This window comes from Rhopalosiphum maidis, chromosome 2 (genome assembly GCF_003676215.2).
Source record: "Rhopalosiphum maidis isolate BTI-1 chromosome 2, ASM367621v3, whole genome shotgun sequence".
NCBI classification, from domain to species: domain Eukaryota; kingdom Metazoa; phylum Arthropoda; class Insecta; order Hemiptera; family Aphididae; genus Rhopalosiphum; species Rhopalosiphum maidis.
Window position 1 is genome coordinate 50,467,820 of NC_040878.1, and position 20,828 is coordinate 50,488,647.

The 20,828-nt window shown below is 31.2% G+C and overlaps 1 protein-coding gene across 1 annotated transcript; it reads left to right on the forward strand.

The window, feature by feature from the left end:
* Positions 1–9,393: 9,393 nt before the first annotated feature.
* On the forward strand, positions 9,394–15,093 carry LOC113554281 (SWI/SNF chromatin-remodeling complex subunit SNF5-like). The gene is made up of 2 exons (XM_026958046.1): positions 9,394–9,623; positions 12,956–15,093. Exons 1-2 carry the CDS (start codon positions 9,600–9,602, stop codon positions 14,612–14,614), a joined length of 1,683 nt encoding a protein of 560 aa, XP_026813847.1. The 5' UTR covers positions 9,394–9,599; the 3' UTR covers positions 14,615–15,093.
* Positions 15,094–20,828: the final 5,735 nt, after the last annotated feature.

The window sequence follows — 20,828 nt, forward strand, 5'->3', positions numbered from 1 at the left end:
ATTATATATTATTTAGTACCACTCGTGTGTATGTGTATGAAATCGTCTAATAATACTATACGTATAGTGTGTATCACTACAATGTTATTATTATATTGATGAAAACGTTGTAATCGCATAAAAATAATAGTATAAAATAAAATAATATAATATTACACGAACGTTGTATTATTATGACCAGCGGTAATGTGTGTAAACAATATGATATTTTCACGGCGACTAAAACATTATTTCAATAATTAAATGGTACCTAATAAATCGTTAGCCGTGTGCGCGATTCCGATTGAACGCCTGAGCAGACGAAATACCGCAGCCAACTCGACTCGCGGTCGATACGAACGGCGCACTAATATTATATGAATATGATGATGTTTGTTTGATTATCGGCAGTAATGGTATTTTGTTGCGGTCCCTGACCCCTCTTGTCTACAGAATAACAATACTAATACCATAGATATCGTGTTAGAATATAATACGCGATTTAACAAATTGCCCAACAGTTTATAATGATGACATTGCTTGATTCGCTATGATAATATTTGAATACATTTTTCTTCGGGACTCATAAATTTCATCGTTTTCGGTATCACTACTACATATTTCGATACATATTTCATACCCAAGACTTTGTCACCGGTTAACAGTCAGCTAACTACGACATTGTCGTCGATTGTATAACAAACGCTTATTTCGTTGATCGATAGTAAGGTTGTCTGCCACAATTTACCAATCAAGAAGTCCGCGCCTTCATTATTTTCTAAACATCATATATCTTATTCATGTTGAAATACCCAAATGTTATGTAAAAAACTTATCGAGTTATCGCGATTTTACTGTAAAATGTATAATGTTAAATTCGGGTATTCTACAAAAGAGGTAGCATCCCTCTGGATTGCTGTTCATCCTCCTCCCCACGACAAATACAACTGTCAACAAAATGAGCTGTATCCAAGTTCGGTTCCGAGAACTTTTTTTATACCAATTCCATTTCGGTTAAAAAAAGATACATACCAATGCCGTACGGATTAAAAAAAAAAGTTATTCACCAGTTCCGCCCCAATTAAAAAAGATATATACCAATTCCATTCTTAATAAAAAAGAAAATTAACTACAATATTTGTAAGTAAAAATTATTTTAAGTACCTACTGATGTACTTAATTTGGTTTCGTTAACTGATATCATATTATCTTTATTTCTAAATAATATAAAATTATTATTCTCAGTTATCGACGTTATTAAGTTGTACATTTTATATACCTATATTATAATATAAAATAACATACAAAAATGACTGTATTGCAGTATCTGAATGTTTGACACAAGGCAGAATCAGTATATCCATTAAAAAAAAACCCCCAGGACGGAACTATTATCTTTAAAGTCAATTTGTATATATGAGACGGAACTTGGATGCAGCCATTTATGAAATGTACAATACTCATCAATTAGTTCTATGCGTACCAATTGGCACTGCTGCACTGTTGTAATTGTACTGAATGTTAACCTGAATTATATTCAATACAACGAATCGAATTAGGTGAAAACTTCGAAATGGGATGGGACACAAGACACAAGACGTATAGGAATATTAATATCGTGTGAAAATGAGAATCGGAGGCGAAATAGACCCGCCTCGAGAGAGTAAAGAAAACGCAATCGATTTGTATAAAAGAAAAAAATATTTATCACGTTAAAAATGATAATTTGTATAAAATAAATAATATGTTACGTATCAAGTCGCACTGAGTCAATGTTAATAAATATCACTATATAATGTATGACCGATGTAAAAAAAAATAAGACTACAAAGCGAGATTCCCAGAAAAATTGTCTGGACTCAACATTGAATATTTGATGACGTGTGTTTTGCTAGGCTAAGACCTATAGTACCCTGAAGATTTGGACAGCCTAACGTTTGGCCGTAGCTCCAACGCCATTTTACTGTTGTGAAATATTATTACCAACGATGACTTGACTGCGTATTTCCCTTCGAGTAATGTGCGTGTGCCTTGTGAGATTGTATATATTATGAATGAAACATTATAATATTATTATTATCGCGTATGTCATGGTGCAACAGTTCGAAAACGGCGAGCGATCGGTGAAAACCGAAACAATGCGAACATTAACCATTCCGGCCCCGCTGCATTCGTGATGTCTAAACTACCTGATGAAATCGCGACCGCGGCCGGCCGTGTCCAAAGCTATCAGTATTCCTGTGTGGTATATTATATTATTATTATTATTATTATTATTATTATTATTGTTATTTTTTTATTATTGGCTACGTCCAAAGTCTTCGCGTTTGTTTGAGAACATCGTGGTGAAGTTCAAGGCCGCCAATTGGCACCGATAAATAGACGTTTTAGATTGTTCACCGGACGTCGACTTCGCTTTTTTTTCTTTTTTTTTTTTTTAGAAATCGGTTTTAATTTCTTGAATAAATTTTGCGTAAGTAATTCTTACGCACGAGATGTCAGTCAAACAACGATCGAGCCGAACTCAATATTATGGAGAATAACGATTTTATAGTTAAAACAGCAAACATAGGTTGTTGTTGAACGCCTTTTTAATTTTATTCATCTGCATTCTACGTATTTCAAAATAATCGTATTGTTGACACACATTTACTATTTCAACCAATTTTCATTAAAATCTCATAGAATTTTATTTATTGACTTATTGTGTTTGAGTAAAGTTTAAAAACATATAACTTCAATAATTCATAACTAAAAATATAATATTAATACACAATATTTATAATCAAACAATTAGAATATCGTTAACATAAACTTGACTAATATACCACTTACTGTAATAATTATTGTATTATTACAACATTAAGTTGAAATAAGTTAATATTAAAAAATGTAATTTCCTAAAATTTTTCATTTTAAACGAATATTAAAATTATTGTATATTATTATGCTAATAATATGTGTATCTATAGTATCCATAGTATTACAAATTTCCTCAAATTATATATAGAAATACTATCGCATACACCTTTATCTGAGTTTCATAATATTTTTAAACCCAAAAATTGACATAGTTATTTTCAATACAAAATAGTAGAATGCTGATAATATAAAAATGTGTATTTCATTTCTCACGCCCGAATGGTGCGAGATTTAAAAATAAATTATTACGAAATACGAATTACAGTTGACAGATTGTCGAAGTTAGCTGAAGACAAATTTTCAGGTTCGTGTAATGCAATTGGGTCAACAAATCTTGTTGAATCAACCAAGGACGAAAATAAATCATAAGCAACCCGTATAACCTTTGTATAATACACTAAGATTCTGACTACCAAAGACTGAAAAGGAACAGAAAGGTGTAGAGCAAAGTATCAAGTCATTTAGTAGAAGTTTATTTCTTACGCTAAAAGTATTGTACGCGTAACATAACAGGCAAAATGTGTAACAGAACAATTCAAGCGAAATGGCGTAGAGATACATGAGAAAAAAAGTGTTTTCTTAAATTAAAATTAAATATGTTCACATTATAAGAAACATTAACAACTTACGGTTTTCTTAAGCGTGAAAGATTATTGTTATTTAAAAAGTCTACAGTGAATGTATTACGTAAAATCTGTAGAACCACTGCTGAGAATACTATACCTACATCGTTAATATTATTCAAATATTCGTTTGTTTAATTTTTTAATTTTAATTAGTTATTTTAAAAAAAGTTTTACTTTTTAATGATTATCATATTATAATTTATTAGGCACCTACTTTTGAGATTATTAAAATGATAAATATAAATCATACCGTATGTTGCATATTATTATTTGTGGGTGTAGATTTAAATTAAGTATAGTTGACATAGTTATAATAACGATTGTTTAGTAGGTAGATATCAACAAAATTGATTTCTATTATAACAATAACAAAATATTAATTTTTATGTAACGAAAATAGATAAATCAAACGTTTAATCTAATCATTGTGTTGTATAATAAACATCATAGTATGTAATAATATAATATAACGTATAGGTTATAAATCTTTATCTTTTATTATGTTAAAGTTTCTAATAAAGGTACTAACTATACGATAGGTACGTCTTATTTCTATACGTGAATGTTAATTATTATTTCATTTCTGAATGATTTTAATAAATGTAAATTAATAAGATTTTAATCTCGTCCGTAAAATAGTTTAAATACGAATATACAATACCAAAATATTTAAAGCGGCTCAACGAACAATTATAGGATTAATAATTTATAGATAGGTACAACAGATGTTTTTGGTTATACCTAATTTATAACTTATAAGAAATAATGGATGTCTTAAAATTATTATAATCGGTAATTTGTTTTGCTAAAAGGGTATCTAAATAACAAGTTGATGCCGTACTACTATACCTGCATAAGCTATGGTCTACATTAATCCAATCGTTATTGTTTTATTGAGTTACATATACAACACTCGTGAACAACGACTAAGTGATTGTTCGTGTAATGAATAATTCGAAAAATTAGTCACCGTTTTTACACTTAAATTTGACTGACAGGTTAGTGTAACGTTTTTATTAGACATTAATTATTTGTTTAACTTACACATATAGGTTAGTCTTGTTGCACGATTTGTAACTAGTAATAATAGTATTAAAATGCATTTATATACAATTTACTTTCATTAATGGTTAAGCAGTATACAATACTTCAACCAATTTACAAGTGGAAATGATAAAATTGTTTTACCTAGATTTGTATTGTCGTTAAAAGTCCATTGAAAAATAATATTATTTAATTACACAATACCTTTAATGTCAACAAAATCGACGTTATTTTGAATAACAAATAATTGCACAACAGTCGATTGTAAATAAAATTTATTTTGAAAACTTACAGGTAACTTACTAATAAGTGTAATATTTGTATTGTTACAAAAATTATTTAACGTGTTGTAAGTAATAATAATAATATCATGCCGAGCTTACAAAATATATTACCGTCTAATTTTTATTTTTGAAATAGTTTTCCTGCGGTCATTTATAATAGAGCGATTGTCTGTGAAAATACGAAACATTAACACTGCAGGGACATTGTTGAGACGAGATATTTTAAAGCCACATTACGGCGTGCGTAATATTATCGAACCTATAGCTATGTACAATATAGAACAAAACGAATATCTATAACAGTGTATTTCAGAATATATAATACATATACTTAGTAGTTGGTGTAGATCATTTTCAATTATACGTAATATTACATAAAAACAATTTTATTATGTAGATCGTTGTCAGGATGAAGTAGGTAGATACTTGCCATATTCGCTGCAGTCGTGAAAAGACCCGCGGGGTAGTGCCGCAACTATAATGTAAACGCAATAATAATTATTGACCCATGCGTCATCATAATTCCATTTGACCTTTTCCTACATTAATTTTCGTCAAATGGTTCGTAAATCGGCGTAGAGCCTTTAATTTTTTTATTTTTTGCACGGCGGTTTTACCATAATATATATATATATATATATATTGTCATGTGTTAACTAAAAAACGGTGTATACCTTTGACGTTTTAGTGACAGATTACAACATCTAACGGGAGAATTTTGATGTTTATGATTATAAAAACACTTGTTATACCGAGTCCAATTTAACGTATATTAAAATGAAACATTTTTTACCGATGACCTGCACGTAATAATTACACGGAGCTAGCCATGGAACGGGACTACTTAGATTATTATTATACATTATGTAAAGTAATCAAAAATAGTTATACCTATGATATGGAACTCGGTGTTATTATAGAACAGGATGAAACGTGCATCTGGCATGTATATCTATATTATGTAAAAATGATTGTTTCTTTGTTTGTTTGTCCTCTTCAAACTCAAAAAACTACTGGACCGTTTTCAATAAAAGTTATATCAATAGATTTCTAGAGACTCAAAAGGATTTTGTAGCTTTGCATTAAGCCCATATAAGTCGCTATAGGATATAACTCGTACTCGTACATGAATTTTATTTTAGTTCGCGGAAATCGAATATTTTTTTCATATTCCGGGCGATAAATGTATTGATTTTACAATGATGTGTGTTTTTGTCTGTCTGTCATCACCTTTTTAGGTCAATAAAAATTTTTGAATTTTCAAAAATGGAAGACGTTTCTGGTTACAAAAATTGGATCTGGTTGGTACTTAAGGAAATCAAAAATAGAAAGTAAATTTTACTATCGGATAAATTAATAAAAATATTAGGAAAAGGACATTTTTACGCAAATGCCACTTTTTTCCAATTTTTTTTTTTTTGTGTAGCTTGAAAATAAATAATCATAAATACTTTAATTCTCGTAAAATGTTTTTATAATCATTTTCTATTTGCGATAACATTTTCAAAATAATTCAACTTATTTTAGTTTTTTTCTATAAATATTGATTAAAGATACAAGGTAGAAATGTTTACAAATTTAATAAAATCTCTTCATACATTTATTAATATCTAAAACAAAAAATATTGGCAATCTGTAGTCACAATCATTTTTTTTAAATATTTTAAAATTACAATTTTGCGAAAAAAATTTGAAAATTTATTAAATACAAAGTTTTCCAACTTATGAATAAAAAAAAATTCTACCGAAAAGCTAAATTAATTATTTATTATGATTTATCAATTTGAAATTTTTACGACATTTTCAAACTCTTTTTGAGCTATATGTAAGCATGACGAATTTTGAATTTTTTGTGAAATTTCATTCAATATCAAATCGTAACAAGAAATGTGTTTTGCATTTAATCTTATATTTTTATCTTTTATACAATTTGTGGGATTCCATTTTTATCTTTAAATACTGGTCACTCGATCGCTGAAGTCTTGTTCACTATTTAAAGCGTTTGGTTTATATATATTTTGTAGTTTTTTTTCCTAAAAAAAAATGTCAGTGGTTAGGAGTTTCCGTTGTTTAGAGGTGGCCATTAGTGGAAGTTTCGCTGATTATTACGCATAATATTATTATATTCTATAAAAATACAGCATTATAAGTGCGTGATTATCTTCGAGCACTCGACTTTTACCGTAAGAAATCGTGTGTAACTAAAAATAAATGGTTTTTTTTTTCAGTAACTATATTATGTATGTCAACAATACCTACGTTACATATTACGTATAGTATAAATTATACACGTTCTATATGATTATAATTTATAGATAGTGTTAAATCGTCACTTTAGACCTAAACTCATAAGGCCGATTTATGCGGCACTGTGACCGCGAGAACCTCCCAATTACGAGTCAATTACGATGTTTGAATTTATTCCGCGGACGTCATCAAGCCTAATATATCATTCTATAGTAGCATTATTGTCGTCTGCAGACGAGCTGGATAACGCACATAATATCTCATCTGCTATATAGCCTGTAGAGACTATAGATCTTGCGACTGACGTGTACAAAATATTATTATTGTGATACCGTATGCGCCGTTGAACAATGTGTTTAAGAGGTACTACCTATATAATATAAAAACGACAAAAACAATATAACGTATCGACGCTTAAACCTGGACAAAGAACCGAGCGCGCGTACAACAATAAAACGACGTTAAATGAACTTTACAGCACGGCGCGCGAACCCGTTACGGGTCTAAACGTCATCCGGGGGCAATCGATATCATACATCTATAATATACTGCCCATATGCTATTATGTGCCACACAGCTAGTACAATAAAAATAGTAATCAAAGGTGCGGTAAATAAGCGATAATAGGTTTTCGCCGGTTGCATTATGTTATTAATCATTATTATACTATAATATATTATTGTGTTTTCCGAGACCCGGTATATAGATCTAGGAGATCTTGGCAAATATTAATTGGAGGACTTAACGCTTAAATATTCTACGCACCCGAATTAATCACGATTCAATAATTTTTAGCAGAAACGCTACAAAGGAAGTTACTTTGTAATTTATTACAATAATTATGATAATAAATATTTATAATATTCGATACATTATTTGATTATTTATTATTAAGTATGAGAAATTATAATATATTACATTTACTATACTAGAATATTATGATGATATTACTTTTATTTTTAATAAAAATATTATTATTATATCAGTAATGTACTAATTTTTTAATTTCTTCGATTTGTTCCAACAGACTGCATTTATGTTATGGTATTATTCGTATCGTTGCCGTATCCGGGATACCTTGTGCCTAAATTACATTTTAATATAAAACACAGTTTAATAATAAATTACAGTAATAAGTAATAACTAATAACAATTGATTTTGTATAAATACATTTTGTCTTAGTATATAAAAATATATATATATATAATATTATGACTATTAAGAAAACTAATAAAAAAATATTATTTTGAGGGGCAATATTCACATATATATGGTCAGGTAAGACATGGCCTTTTATTCTAAAAACTAAAAGGATACGGTTCTCGTTTCTGCTAGTTATTATTTCAGAGCCGCATACCTAACGTATAACAATCACGTATTCACGTGTGTACACTAAAACAAGAACATTTTATAACCATTATGTTGCATGTCATATGTCTGTTTTATTTAAATATTTCAAAATGTCATAACAAAAATAATACAAGTCATAACAATTTCTAAGTCTAATACTACGATTAAATTGTGGTTTTTAAAATATCACATAAATCGTATTACCTATATTCATTCATTTAATTTCAACGATCATATTGTATACCGTAAAAGTTTAAGTGTTACACTTCATCAAATATTATTTTTCTATTTCTTTGAAAAATAACTTGATAGCTGCGATGTATTGTTTGAAAATTAAAACCATTAGTTACAAAACTTTTTTTTCCGAAACGTACTATGACGGAAACATAATCGAACCTTTTTCATTTTTGGAGAGAAAAAGGCTGTGGCAGAAACGTTCAATATCATTTTGGCGAAAACTAGTAACAGCGCCCGGTTAGGTACGACGACAACTACCGCGTAAAATCCCGAGAGTTTCAGGTTTGTGTGTCGTGGAGATATCAATACAATGATCTAATAGATATACATAACATCGTGTACTTACCTACCGGTTTCAATGGGACATTATACCTAATCCATGCGATATCGCATTGCAAACGCTAAGCATTTATATAGGTAGGTGCGTATCTAATGTCCGTGTTGCGCAAACAACTTCGGACATGTCTCGCGACGGTTACGCGACCGCGGAGGAGGTGCAAGCTGGATGCGGTGCGGGAGAGATTCGCGCGATCTGCAGGAGATTCGGCAGGAGTAGTACCCGTAAACGATCAATGACGTATCTACGATGACGATGACGGCGGTATTACGGTTGCGGTGTCGATGATGTGTGCGAGAGCGGCGGTTTTGGCCCCGAGACTACGCGACGGCGGGGGAAAGTTATAAAACCCACTCGGCACCCGCTCGTCCGGTCAGTGTACGCCACTGAATAAGACGATCGTTTAAGGACCATTCGCGGACCTCTCGCCACAGTGCTGTAACGCGCGTACTGTTTGCTGCAGAATTGGTTTTTATTATTATTTTTGATTTTTCTACACAGTTTAAAGACAAAAATAATTTTAAAAAGCGCATAGGTATTATTTGAACGAGCTGCACGGTGCCGCTGACACAATGAAGTACACGACATACCTCTTGGTGAGTAAACCTACCATGATATTAATATAATGTACGCGTGTTTTATCATCGGCTGTAAAACGATTTTTCTGGTCGCGTTTCGATGTCGTATAGACTAGTAATATAATTATAACTACAAAGCAGTAACTATTCGAATAGTGCCACCGATATTTTAAAATACTTGTGATTATTTTAATTCTACATCGGTCGATTTTTAAAATAACGATATTGAGACGTGTGTATGTGTAAGTATAAACATTTACTCGAAAGAAACGAACTGTATTGAGCGTTGGTAATTTTAGGAACGTATTTTATTATCATTAAATTACTTATTACTTATTAGATACTTACCCGCAACGTGATCGCAGAATCATTGTGCGCTATCTGTTTACGACTTTTTTCGGGTGATTTAATATTCTGTATTTTCTGTCATGCTTTCAGTATAATGTATTTTTTTCCGACTCTATTCTCATGCAACGTTATCGCATCCAGTACAAATATTTTACATTACATTATACTTTAACTTGTCACTCGGTATACGTGTTGTAGTCATATGGATGATAAGAACTTGCATGGTCGACTGAAAGAGGACTTACTATAATAATAATACATAACATCGTGCCGGAGATTAGAAGCGACGGCATGAGAATGAAAACAAATGGTTTTGTTTTCGATTCGACGCAAAAGATCGATACAACTTGTATTATAGCTACACTTCCTCGGATGTCATGTATACTCATATCTTGTACAGACACGCGAGGCCTTGATATATCATCCACGTGTATCGCGTTGTATGGGTTCGGATTACTCCGCGAGGTTGTCAATTAGGTACATATTATCTGACCAGATAGTTACTCAGCATGTTCCTTTCATAATATCGTTTATTCGACGCAAAGAATAATAATAATAATATCATCGTTACGAACCTTGAGATGAAAACGAAAATCTATTTATTTTTTTCTGAACTGAGGAGACATAATGTAAGTACGTGCTTTATTGTGAACGAATCGTACGTTTATTATAACTATTATTTTTTCGAGTGCCCGCCGGTCAACGGTCCATTTTAAATTATTCGACCGTCATTGCGCAATCACGGGCATGCAGACAACCGAAGGCACAATATCATAACATTATACGTTGTACGCGCGTGCAACTATATATCTAATATATTATAATATACATTCATCGCATTAAAATATAATATGAATTTAATATTAATATTTTTTTGCAATAACGTTATACTACTACGAATAATATTATTTTATAAAGTCATTATTATTATTATTATTATCATTCTACTCTAAATCGTAATTATTTTGTAATAGTTGCGCGCCAAAATTGTGCGTATGGGTACCTATTGGAAAAAATAATCGAATAATGTATAACACAATTATTTTTTCGAAAACCGAATTAACATAATATTGAACGTTTAATAATTGTCGACGGGCCGGAACACAATAATAAGCACAGTGTGCAAGTGTGCAACTTTCACTAATCGTTATCTAGGCTTATAATATGGTTTTTTTACGTCTGCTATTATCTACGTATGTCATCACACACACACACGCGCACACATTCACACAGCACACACATAGAGTTATACAACACCATCTATAATAATAACGGTAATGATAATACGATAATAATAATTATATTACAAAACAACGGCCCGTAACGTTTCTGGTGCTATTCGGTCGAGCGGTCGACAAAACCGTCTTTTGTGCTTATCCGTTTGTTACACACATTAGAGATGCTTGATGTATTTTTACCGTTAAAATTGTAGATACTTTTTAAATTTTGCCAACTGTTTTTGTACCAATCAAAGTAATATGACCCCTCCAATAATTTGTTATTACCTTCATCGATTATAATTCTTGTGACACAAAAATGGACTAGTTAACCGCCGCCCGTCCTGAAATTGTTTAATGTCCAACCGCTACTTACTAATTACTATATTATTATTACATTATATCGTGCATAACTATATTAATTGTAATTTATGATTATACATATTTCAAATATTCCGATGAAAGTTTTTTACTTTTTCTTTCTGTTTTCATGATATATTAAAATATATCATTCACACCATTAGTTACAGCTATTTTATCGCACATTCTGTACCAGTTTATCGGGATTTATTTTTATGCAAAGTCTACACGTCTAATATTACGATACACGTGCGAGGGATTTTCGTAAAAACGATTTCATCATATAATACGGTCCGTTTCTGATCGTTTGACCCGTGGCCCTTGGCGTATTTCTCAAAATGCACAACTCTGACGCTTATATAGATACGTTATAATAGATCGTGACATATATGCTATATACGACGTCCTTGACGTTTCGCGTACGCGGGTCACACGCGGTTCACCGTGGGAATAATGTTCTCGTAGTTCGAACTAGCGTGGGTTTTCCGACACATATAATATTATATATAATATAAAATTCTGTTATTACACGTGTAATATATAGGTGCCGTGATTTATAGCCTGCGAGTGTTATTATTGTTATTACTATTGCGAGTAGGTTTTTGTTTTCATCCTCTCGGGACATTGCGACACATCTATAATAATAATAGTAAAAATATCGCTATTACGAGTTACAACGATCTATCGTGGTCCACGCCTGGGATAGCCACGTACACGAAAGACTTATGAGCTGCACCAGCGATAAGTTAGAACGAAAATATAATAAATAAACGAAAACTCGTATCATTTACGTAAAACACATTATCCGATTGTCGTACCGAGCACTACGTATGGTACAATTATAATCAAGTTTATAATAATAAGACTTATGCGATAAATGATTATCATAAATCTTTGTTATACAGGATTTTATGATTAATTAATTTTGATTATATTTCTGTGTGAAATTACTGACATTTAAAAGAATGTTGTTGATCTGTATTGACGGGGGGTTTTTTTTTTTTTGTTTTAAGCAGGCGCACGTTGGAAATACTTTCAGGTATAATCTTATTCCTCATAAATATTTCGTAAATATTCTTTCGTCTTCTCGGCCTTTAGCAACCACCTCATTTTACACAAAGGCATTGCAATTCCAATAATTCCTGCACTACAAACAATTGTATTACTTTAACCATTGGAAATCACGCTCAAGCTTAACACGTAGGTAAAATGGCCACCCAGAGATGTTCTCATAGTGAATATTTAAGAACTAAATTTTTTTTAGAAAAGCAAATAACAAAAAAAAACCTATCCCGTCTTGTATCATAGTTGTATCTGTCTTATATTATTACAATTTACGTGTTTTTATTATTATTGTCGTATTGACTTTAAATCGATTGAAAATAATTAGGTTGTATTAATAATGTCTGTCTGTGGTTTTTACAGAGCGCGTTACTATTGGTAACGCTGTTGTCGACGGATGTGGATTGTAGACGAGTGAACGTGAAACAGGCGACGGGGGACGTCGAACATGACGACGCGCAACAGACAGCCATCGATGACGAGGCACAACAGCAACAATTCAAGCCGGTGTTGATCGCACGCAGGCCGTTGCAGCAGAGACCACGGGAGGATGTTGACATCGAACGACAACCGGTGGTGGTGGTCCGGCAATCTCCAAGGGTGTTGCAACAGCGGGCCCGCGAACAGCAAGAGGTCGCCGACGACGAAGACGCCGAACAGCCACAAGTGATTATCAGACAGCCGATAAAAGCGGGTCTTCGAGCCCAACCACCGCAAGCGCAACAGCTCGTCCAACAGCGACTCAAGCAGCAGGAACAGCCACCACAACAGAAGGAACCGACCGCACAGACCATTAGAAATTTCAACAAGGTGAACGATGACGGTTCGTTCACGTTCGGTTACGAAGCGGACGACGGCAGTTTCAAAGAGGAGACCAGAGGCACGGACTGCGTGGTCAGGGGCAAGTACGGTTACGTAGACCCGGACGGCAACAAACGTGAGTTCACGTACGTGCAGGGCAACCCGTGCGACCCGAACGCGGCGGCCGCCGAAGACGAAGAAGAACAGCCAGGCAAACCTGGCGAGGAAGAGAATGTTCCGGCCAACATTCCAGTGAACGCGGGCAGACCTAAACCCAAGAACAACAGACCGACCACCACGTTGTTCCAGCAGACGTTCGGCGATTTCGAGTCGCAGCCACAAGCACAACAGTCCACCACGCCACGCCAGCCGGGCAGACAACAGTTGCAGCAATCGACATTCCAAGAAGCCCCCAGGAGACCACCCCCGCAAATATCACCGGTTCAGCTGCAAGCCGACCGTCCGTCGTCCACAGCCGCACCACCACCTCCACCACCACAGTTCCTGCCTGGAGCCGGAAATCTGGAATCGGCACTTAGAAATCTGCCACAACCCGCGCTGACATCCGGCAAGATTCAATCACCCGCTGGACCTAACTCGCCTCTGTACACCACCGAACTGGTTTTCGATCCGGCCACCGGCCAGTACAACACCGTCATATTCCAGCAGGTGCCCAAACAGCAGGGCGGCATCAACATCAATCAACGTTTGCCTCTGCAACCAGCGGCCCCGGCTAGACAACAACCGCTGCCCGCGCAACAGTTCCGACCACAAGCCCCTCCACCGCAGTTCCAACAACCTCAGCCGCAGTTCCGGCCGGCGATCCAACCGTTCCAGCCACAGAGGCCGGTGGAATTCGACTTCCAACGACCTGCCGCTGGATTCCCGGGAGCCCCGGGCCCGCAACAGCAATTGGTCCAGCAGCAACAAGCCATTGCGTTCCAACAGTCGCAAAACCTGTTCAGACAACAGCAACAGAAACAACAACTGCAGCAACAGCAATCGTTCCAACCGCAGTCGGCGCAGTTCTTCCCGCCACCGTCGCAGCGTTTCGAACCGGCGTCGCAGTTCGCGCCCAAGCAGCCACAGCGATTCGAACAGCAACCGGAAGCGCACCAACAGCAGTTCGTGCTAGTCCAGCCCGGCCGAACTCCCGGACAACAGAGCTTGGCCGCCGGCCAGATCGACGCGTTTCTAAGAGGCCACAACGTGCAGTTCTAAACGGAATAATTTAATAATATTTCCATTTGTAAATAACATAATATAATATAATAACATAGACACCGAGTACAGCGACCCATACTATATGTTGACGCTGTGCTACACATACAAAAACTATATATTATATTATATTATATTTTAGCGTAATAATATTAATGATAAAAATAATATTATTTTCGTTTAAGCTTAATTAATAATGTGTAACGCGTTATATAGATATATCATATATTCGTATATATTTTATAAATTTCGTGCGTAAGAACGATAAGGATATTCACACCCGTTTAGCTATAAGCGGTTTCACCTGGCGGAGGTGAAAGCCATAACTTACTGTATACTTAGCACTTTGCTAAATGCTGGTTTTTTTATTTTTTTTGTAACATTAAATCCTCGTAAAATATAATAATGTTATGTTTAATGTTCCAAAAACAAAATGTGCTCAAATACTCCCAATGTTTGTAAATAAATAAACTTTTATATATGATGTATTACTATTATTATATATATATATATATATATTAATAATGAATAAAAGTTGTGTGAGAAAAAACGACAGTTGTTTTCACTTTCCGTTTGTTACATACTTATACTCAAATATGTATCACTTTCCTGTATGTGTATTACTTCCGCACCAAATCCGGTTTTGCTCTACATGATGTAACCCGGTTTCTTTACGTCTTTAATTATTGATATTTGACCTAAATCGCATTCCATAACCGATGAAATATTCGGTCACAACAGGCGCAGTAGCCACAGGTTGTAATTATTACTTATTATTACTTATTATTACTTATTACATTGCCCGGGCACGGGCAACAAATAATAATAACATTATTATGACACAATCTACAAGTAGAAGCACTCAGCGAGTTTGATGTTTTACTCTTTTATTTTTTTTAGATCGAAACCTATTATACGCCAAAACAGAGCAAAGATGTCACGATCATAGAATAAATAATATGATGGCTTGGTGAAGGTTAAAAAAAATATCTAACATTATGACAGTCATGAATATGGCTATCAATTTATAGAATATAATAATATTATGTACCATATATGTATAGGTATTACGTTCAAGTGCTGTTGAACGAAGTTACTCAGCCGGAGAAATAAAATAACAATGAAAGCAAAAGCTATTAGAATAAGAGTACTGACACGATTTACCTCTTGGATATAATGAAATGGCCGTCACCGTGAGTATGGGCGAACGTGGGTAGTACGCAAATTAAGTATAGAAATAAATCGATTATTAAAAATACTCCAATTTATTTATTTTATTACACGTAGTTAAAAGATTTAAAGAGATTTACGATTTTAAATTGAAAATCCAAACTTTTACGCAATATTAATTAAACTATAATATATGAATACCAATGTGGCAATACCAATAATCAGATAATTATTTTAATGCTATTTTCGTACAATATATTTTATTCTACTTTTTATCGTTACTGAAATACGTATATTTTATTTTAAACTTGAATTTTTATGAAAACCACAATTTATATTGAATGTATTCTTTGATAATAATCATCAAATCTAAATAAATAATAATTTTAAAAAAAAAAATGTATTTTTTATTATATTTCATCTGCAGGCACAGTATGTTCACTGATGATTCTATAATAATAAAAATGTAAAAACAAAACGTTTAAACGGAATACGATGACTGGAAACGATGTTAAAGAATTATTTGTTTTAATAACATATTAAATCCAAACTAAAGTTATTAAACCACCATTTAAAACTTATACTTATAGTACACCAGTTTTGAGTGAGAACTAAGTTTACATATACCTTATATAATTTTCGCGCGTTTATAAAAAAAAAAAGTAGCGTGTAAGACTAATTATAATACACTGTTGTACATAAATATAATATTTAATAAGCATTAAAAAAATTAAATAGGTATATTTATGTAAAAAATACAGATATTTAAAATCAAATAAATAATATATACAATTATGAAATCCGTCCAATTTTCAAAAGATGCAATCGTCCTATTTTATATCCTTGACAACTGGTATTTTCAAATAAGTTAACAATCTCACTCTCTATTCTGACGAACATAGAATAATAATATAGTTGTTGAAATGTCATTTTCTATAAACTATTTAGATGCAACGTCATTTTACAGTTTATTTTATTTTAAAGACATGTACGCAATATACAACGTTAAGTATATTTTAAATTTAAGCAATTAATAATAGTAATAAAAGTTAGATATTTTTTTAAAAAATGTAATATCCGATAAATAATACAATATCAATAAAAAAAAAATGTTTTGTTTTACCTATTTATTTGAGTAAAAAAAAATTATTTTCATTTAAACAGTAAAAGTTTTTTTTGTCTATAATATTTTATTATTATATTTTATACTATTATAATAGTAACAGGGTATTAATATTCTAAAATACAAATTACAAATAAAACATTGTACTAAAATTAATAATAGAATACCTCATAGATTAAGGTATTCATACAAACTTTAAGAATTATTACACAAAATAATACTATATTTCGAATTTTCAATTATAATTATGATGTAAACTTAAAAACTAAAATTAAAATTATATTTCAGAATAATATCCAGAAATTCAATTTTATTTTTATTTTTTATTTTTAATGCATACAGTTTTTTTTTAAATTTAATTTTTATTTCATCTTCGACAATAAAGTCATTAGCCAGGAAAAAATTATTTACATTTTATATTTTACATTATAATAAGTATATACGTACATCATAATAATCATATATTACAAAGGTAATTTGGTAACAAGAATAATGAAAATAATATTACATTTATGATTATTTAGATTCGGTTGTACAGGTTAGTTTTTTGAGAAAATACGCGATAAGATATCAGAAGATTAGAAGACGCGTATAAAAACCGGCCAAAAAAACATCAGAAAATAGAAAATAGAACCAAAACCCGTATACGAATTCTGCAATACATCTTTAATATCCATGTAGCACCTCTTCCTGGAATGCCCATACTTAGCCGAAGAGAGAAAAATATTCCCTTAGCACACACTTTTATTTTATTATTTAGTTCAATTTTCAATTAAAATATTAATATAAACTTTCTAAACTATCAAGTAGAATTTTTAAAGTATGAAAAATTATATTTTAATACCATTAAAATATCATCTACATAGTAAATTGTTTTACTCGAATAAATAACTTTACAGCAATTAAATATAATTATAATGCCGTTATAATATATTTGGTTGGTTATTTTTAATATTAAACACTTATCGTTTTTAAAAGGTCCCAAAATCATTTTTAAAATTTTCTTTTTTTAAAAATATAATAAATAATATAGCAACCACCTATAAACCAATAATTTTATATTTAAAACAAAATCATTTTCTACGAATATTGATACATCGAATATTAAGGAAAATTGTTTTATTAAAAAAGGGTAGCACTCCAAATTTCGAGGTAACCCTTGTCACTTGTCTATTCTTTGCTATAAAAATAAGAACAATACAATATATGAAAAAATATTCAAAATAATGAGAATTTAATGTTCGTTATAAAAATACTACTCTACTTACATTATTATTATATTACTTGTTATATTTATAGATCTTATTTTTCGTATTTATTAATTTAACTTTTTCACTCAATCAACTGTACATAATTATTGTTATTGTGCACACAAAAAAAAAAAACTGAGATTGATTAGAACGATAACGAATGAGTGATTGTGACGACCCCATAGCGTAATTCAATTTCCTTGTCAACATAATAATTATTATTTTCTGTAATTAAAAAAAAAAAAAAACTCTTCGCTTTATTCATAATTAGAAATAGTGTTATACGAATAAAATTCTAAAATGAAAAAACTTGTGTATCAGTCGACTAAATATTTTTTGAAATTGCCAATCTTCCGATATCGAATACAAGCTATTTTTAAATATACATAACAATTTCCACAATTTTGAATCAACTCATCATATCTTGTACAGTAAATTATAACTCATCAACTGATGATCCTATGACAGTACCTAGATAAGTATAATAAATAAGTAAAAATATTATTAATTAAACAAACATTCCAAATTAAATCATTGGTAGGTAAGTATTTAATGCCTTGTGGTAATATAATGTATAAATATATTTTTTTTATTGAAACCTTATTTTATTATTATTTTTTTCCAACTAATTCACTAAATAAAATGTTTATAATATATACAAAAATCTTAGTTTTATTGTTTATAAAAATAACGATGATATTATTAGTAAGCAAATAAATTTATTTGTTGAAATTTATTTTTAAGAAATTATACGCGTAATAGTAAATTCTGCATGCACGTAGTATGTATAGTTTTTAAAAATCTAAATTTTACAGATAAGCATAAACTTAAACATTGTAATTGAATAAAAGTATACACGTTTAATGATTATGTAAATATTTAAAAATAAATTAAAATGTTCTAAAAAGTATACAAATACCTAATGATTGTATAAACCCCGAGAGGTTGTTAATTTTGCTTTTATCGGTATATTATATGACACTCAATTTGTATTTTCAACACACAGTTTTGTGGTTTTGGCGATTCAAATGAATGCAGCCGACAATTAAAATTTATTATAATTGATATACAACTTAATATTTTGACTATTAGACTATTATTATATACTAAAAGGATTTAATATTTATTTATCACATTTAATATTTTGTACGTAAGTTATTATTCTCATTGATGGCCTGGATGTTAACTACTGTTATTCATTACTTACCGGCGTGCCGTAAAAGTTGCGTAAAAAAATGTTATATATATATTTACAATAGGTACATATAGGTATATAATATAATAATTGAACCAGTTTTCATAGGTATTCAGGACACACCCATTTTTATACGGAATGAGGATATTCGATAACCGCTCATCTGGGTTATCTCAGCTTTCTCCGCCTCGTGCTTCGGAAGTTGACAGAATGCGACCAAATATTAAAAATCTGGTATGGTCACTCCAATAATATAATTAGGTAATATAGACGAAATCGATCCGGCGCATGACGATTACATCAGACAAAAATGTAGTTCAGAATTCGGACTATACACCATAGCATACTAATCGTAAACTTATGCCATATGGGTATAGCCGGTTTGATATAAAAGACTGTATTTAGTATTTACTATATTTTGTTAAATATAATTTTTCGCCTAAAGTTGTAGGTATAAGATAACTTGAACAATTTATATTCCACTTTTTATTATGTTTTATACGTTTTACACACGTATTTTAATATATACCATTTGACGAAATTTATTGCGGCAATTCGAACTACGTCATTACGATTTTATTAATAATACATATATTATATTCTATAATATTGCATATTTAAAATTAACTATCACAACAGTTATTTACTAAATTGACAAATTTAATAAAAAAGACATGTTCTTCTGTAATCCTTGTTAGAACATTTTTCAGTGACCCCTTATTTTTTTAATTGTCACTTCGCGTTTGTTTTTTAAAAAAACTACTAGGAATATATATCCAATAACACTATAGTAATAAAACAAAATTAATTTCAATAATAAATATTTATACAAAAACTTTATAAGACATTATTTTAGTATTGAATGTATATAAAAAAAGTTGTGCTTTGTATTTGTGTAAAGTTGTATTATTAATTTCAAAGCAATTATAACTTATTATAATAAAATAATTTATCGTTATTTCTACACTATGATGTAATTATTAAAATACATAATGTATAAAAAAAATATATCAAATGTGACAAACATATAAAATATTTGTATGTGAGAAACGTAATCTTCATAAAAAAATAAATAGGTACCAAGGTTTTAGTACTATAGCAATAATGTATTGTCCTAAACAATTTTGTCATATTGAGTGCTGCATTCCAAATTTAAAATAGTTAAGTCCTTGATAAGCTAATGATGTATTCAATGTAGATCTATACTTAATGTACCCCGAGTTGGATTACTTTAGCGTGTTATATTTTAATTATACTTAGGTGGGCATTATAAGTACCCTATAACGTTAGATACGTATATACTCGAGGTTTTATTTTAACAATATCTTCTCTACAACAAGGAGGCTAAGTTATTAGATTATTAATTTATTTTTTATTTAGAACATCATTATTTTTTTTTTTTTATCTATTGTTTTATGTGTTTTTTCTTAAGAGGTAATTTGAACTCATTGTGCTTTTTGAGTACAATTGCAAGGT

Coding starts and splice junctions, on each gene's coding strand:
- LOC113554281 (XM_026958046.1), top strand. CDS start 9,600: ATGAAGTACACGACATACCTCTTG. Junction 9,624..12,955: donor AGTACACGACATACCTCTTG/GTGAGTAAACCT, acceptor TGGTTTTTACAG/AGCGCGTTACTATTGGTAAC.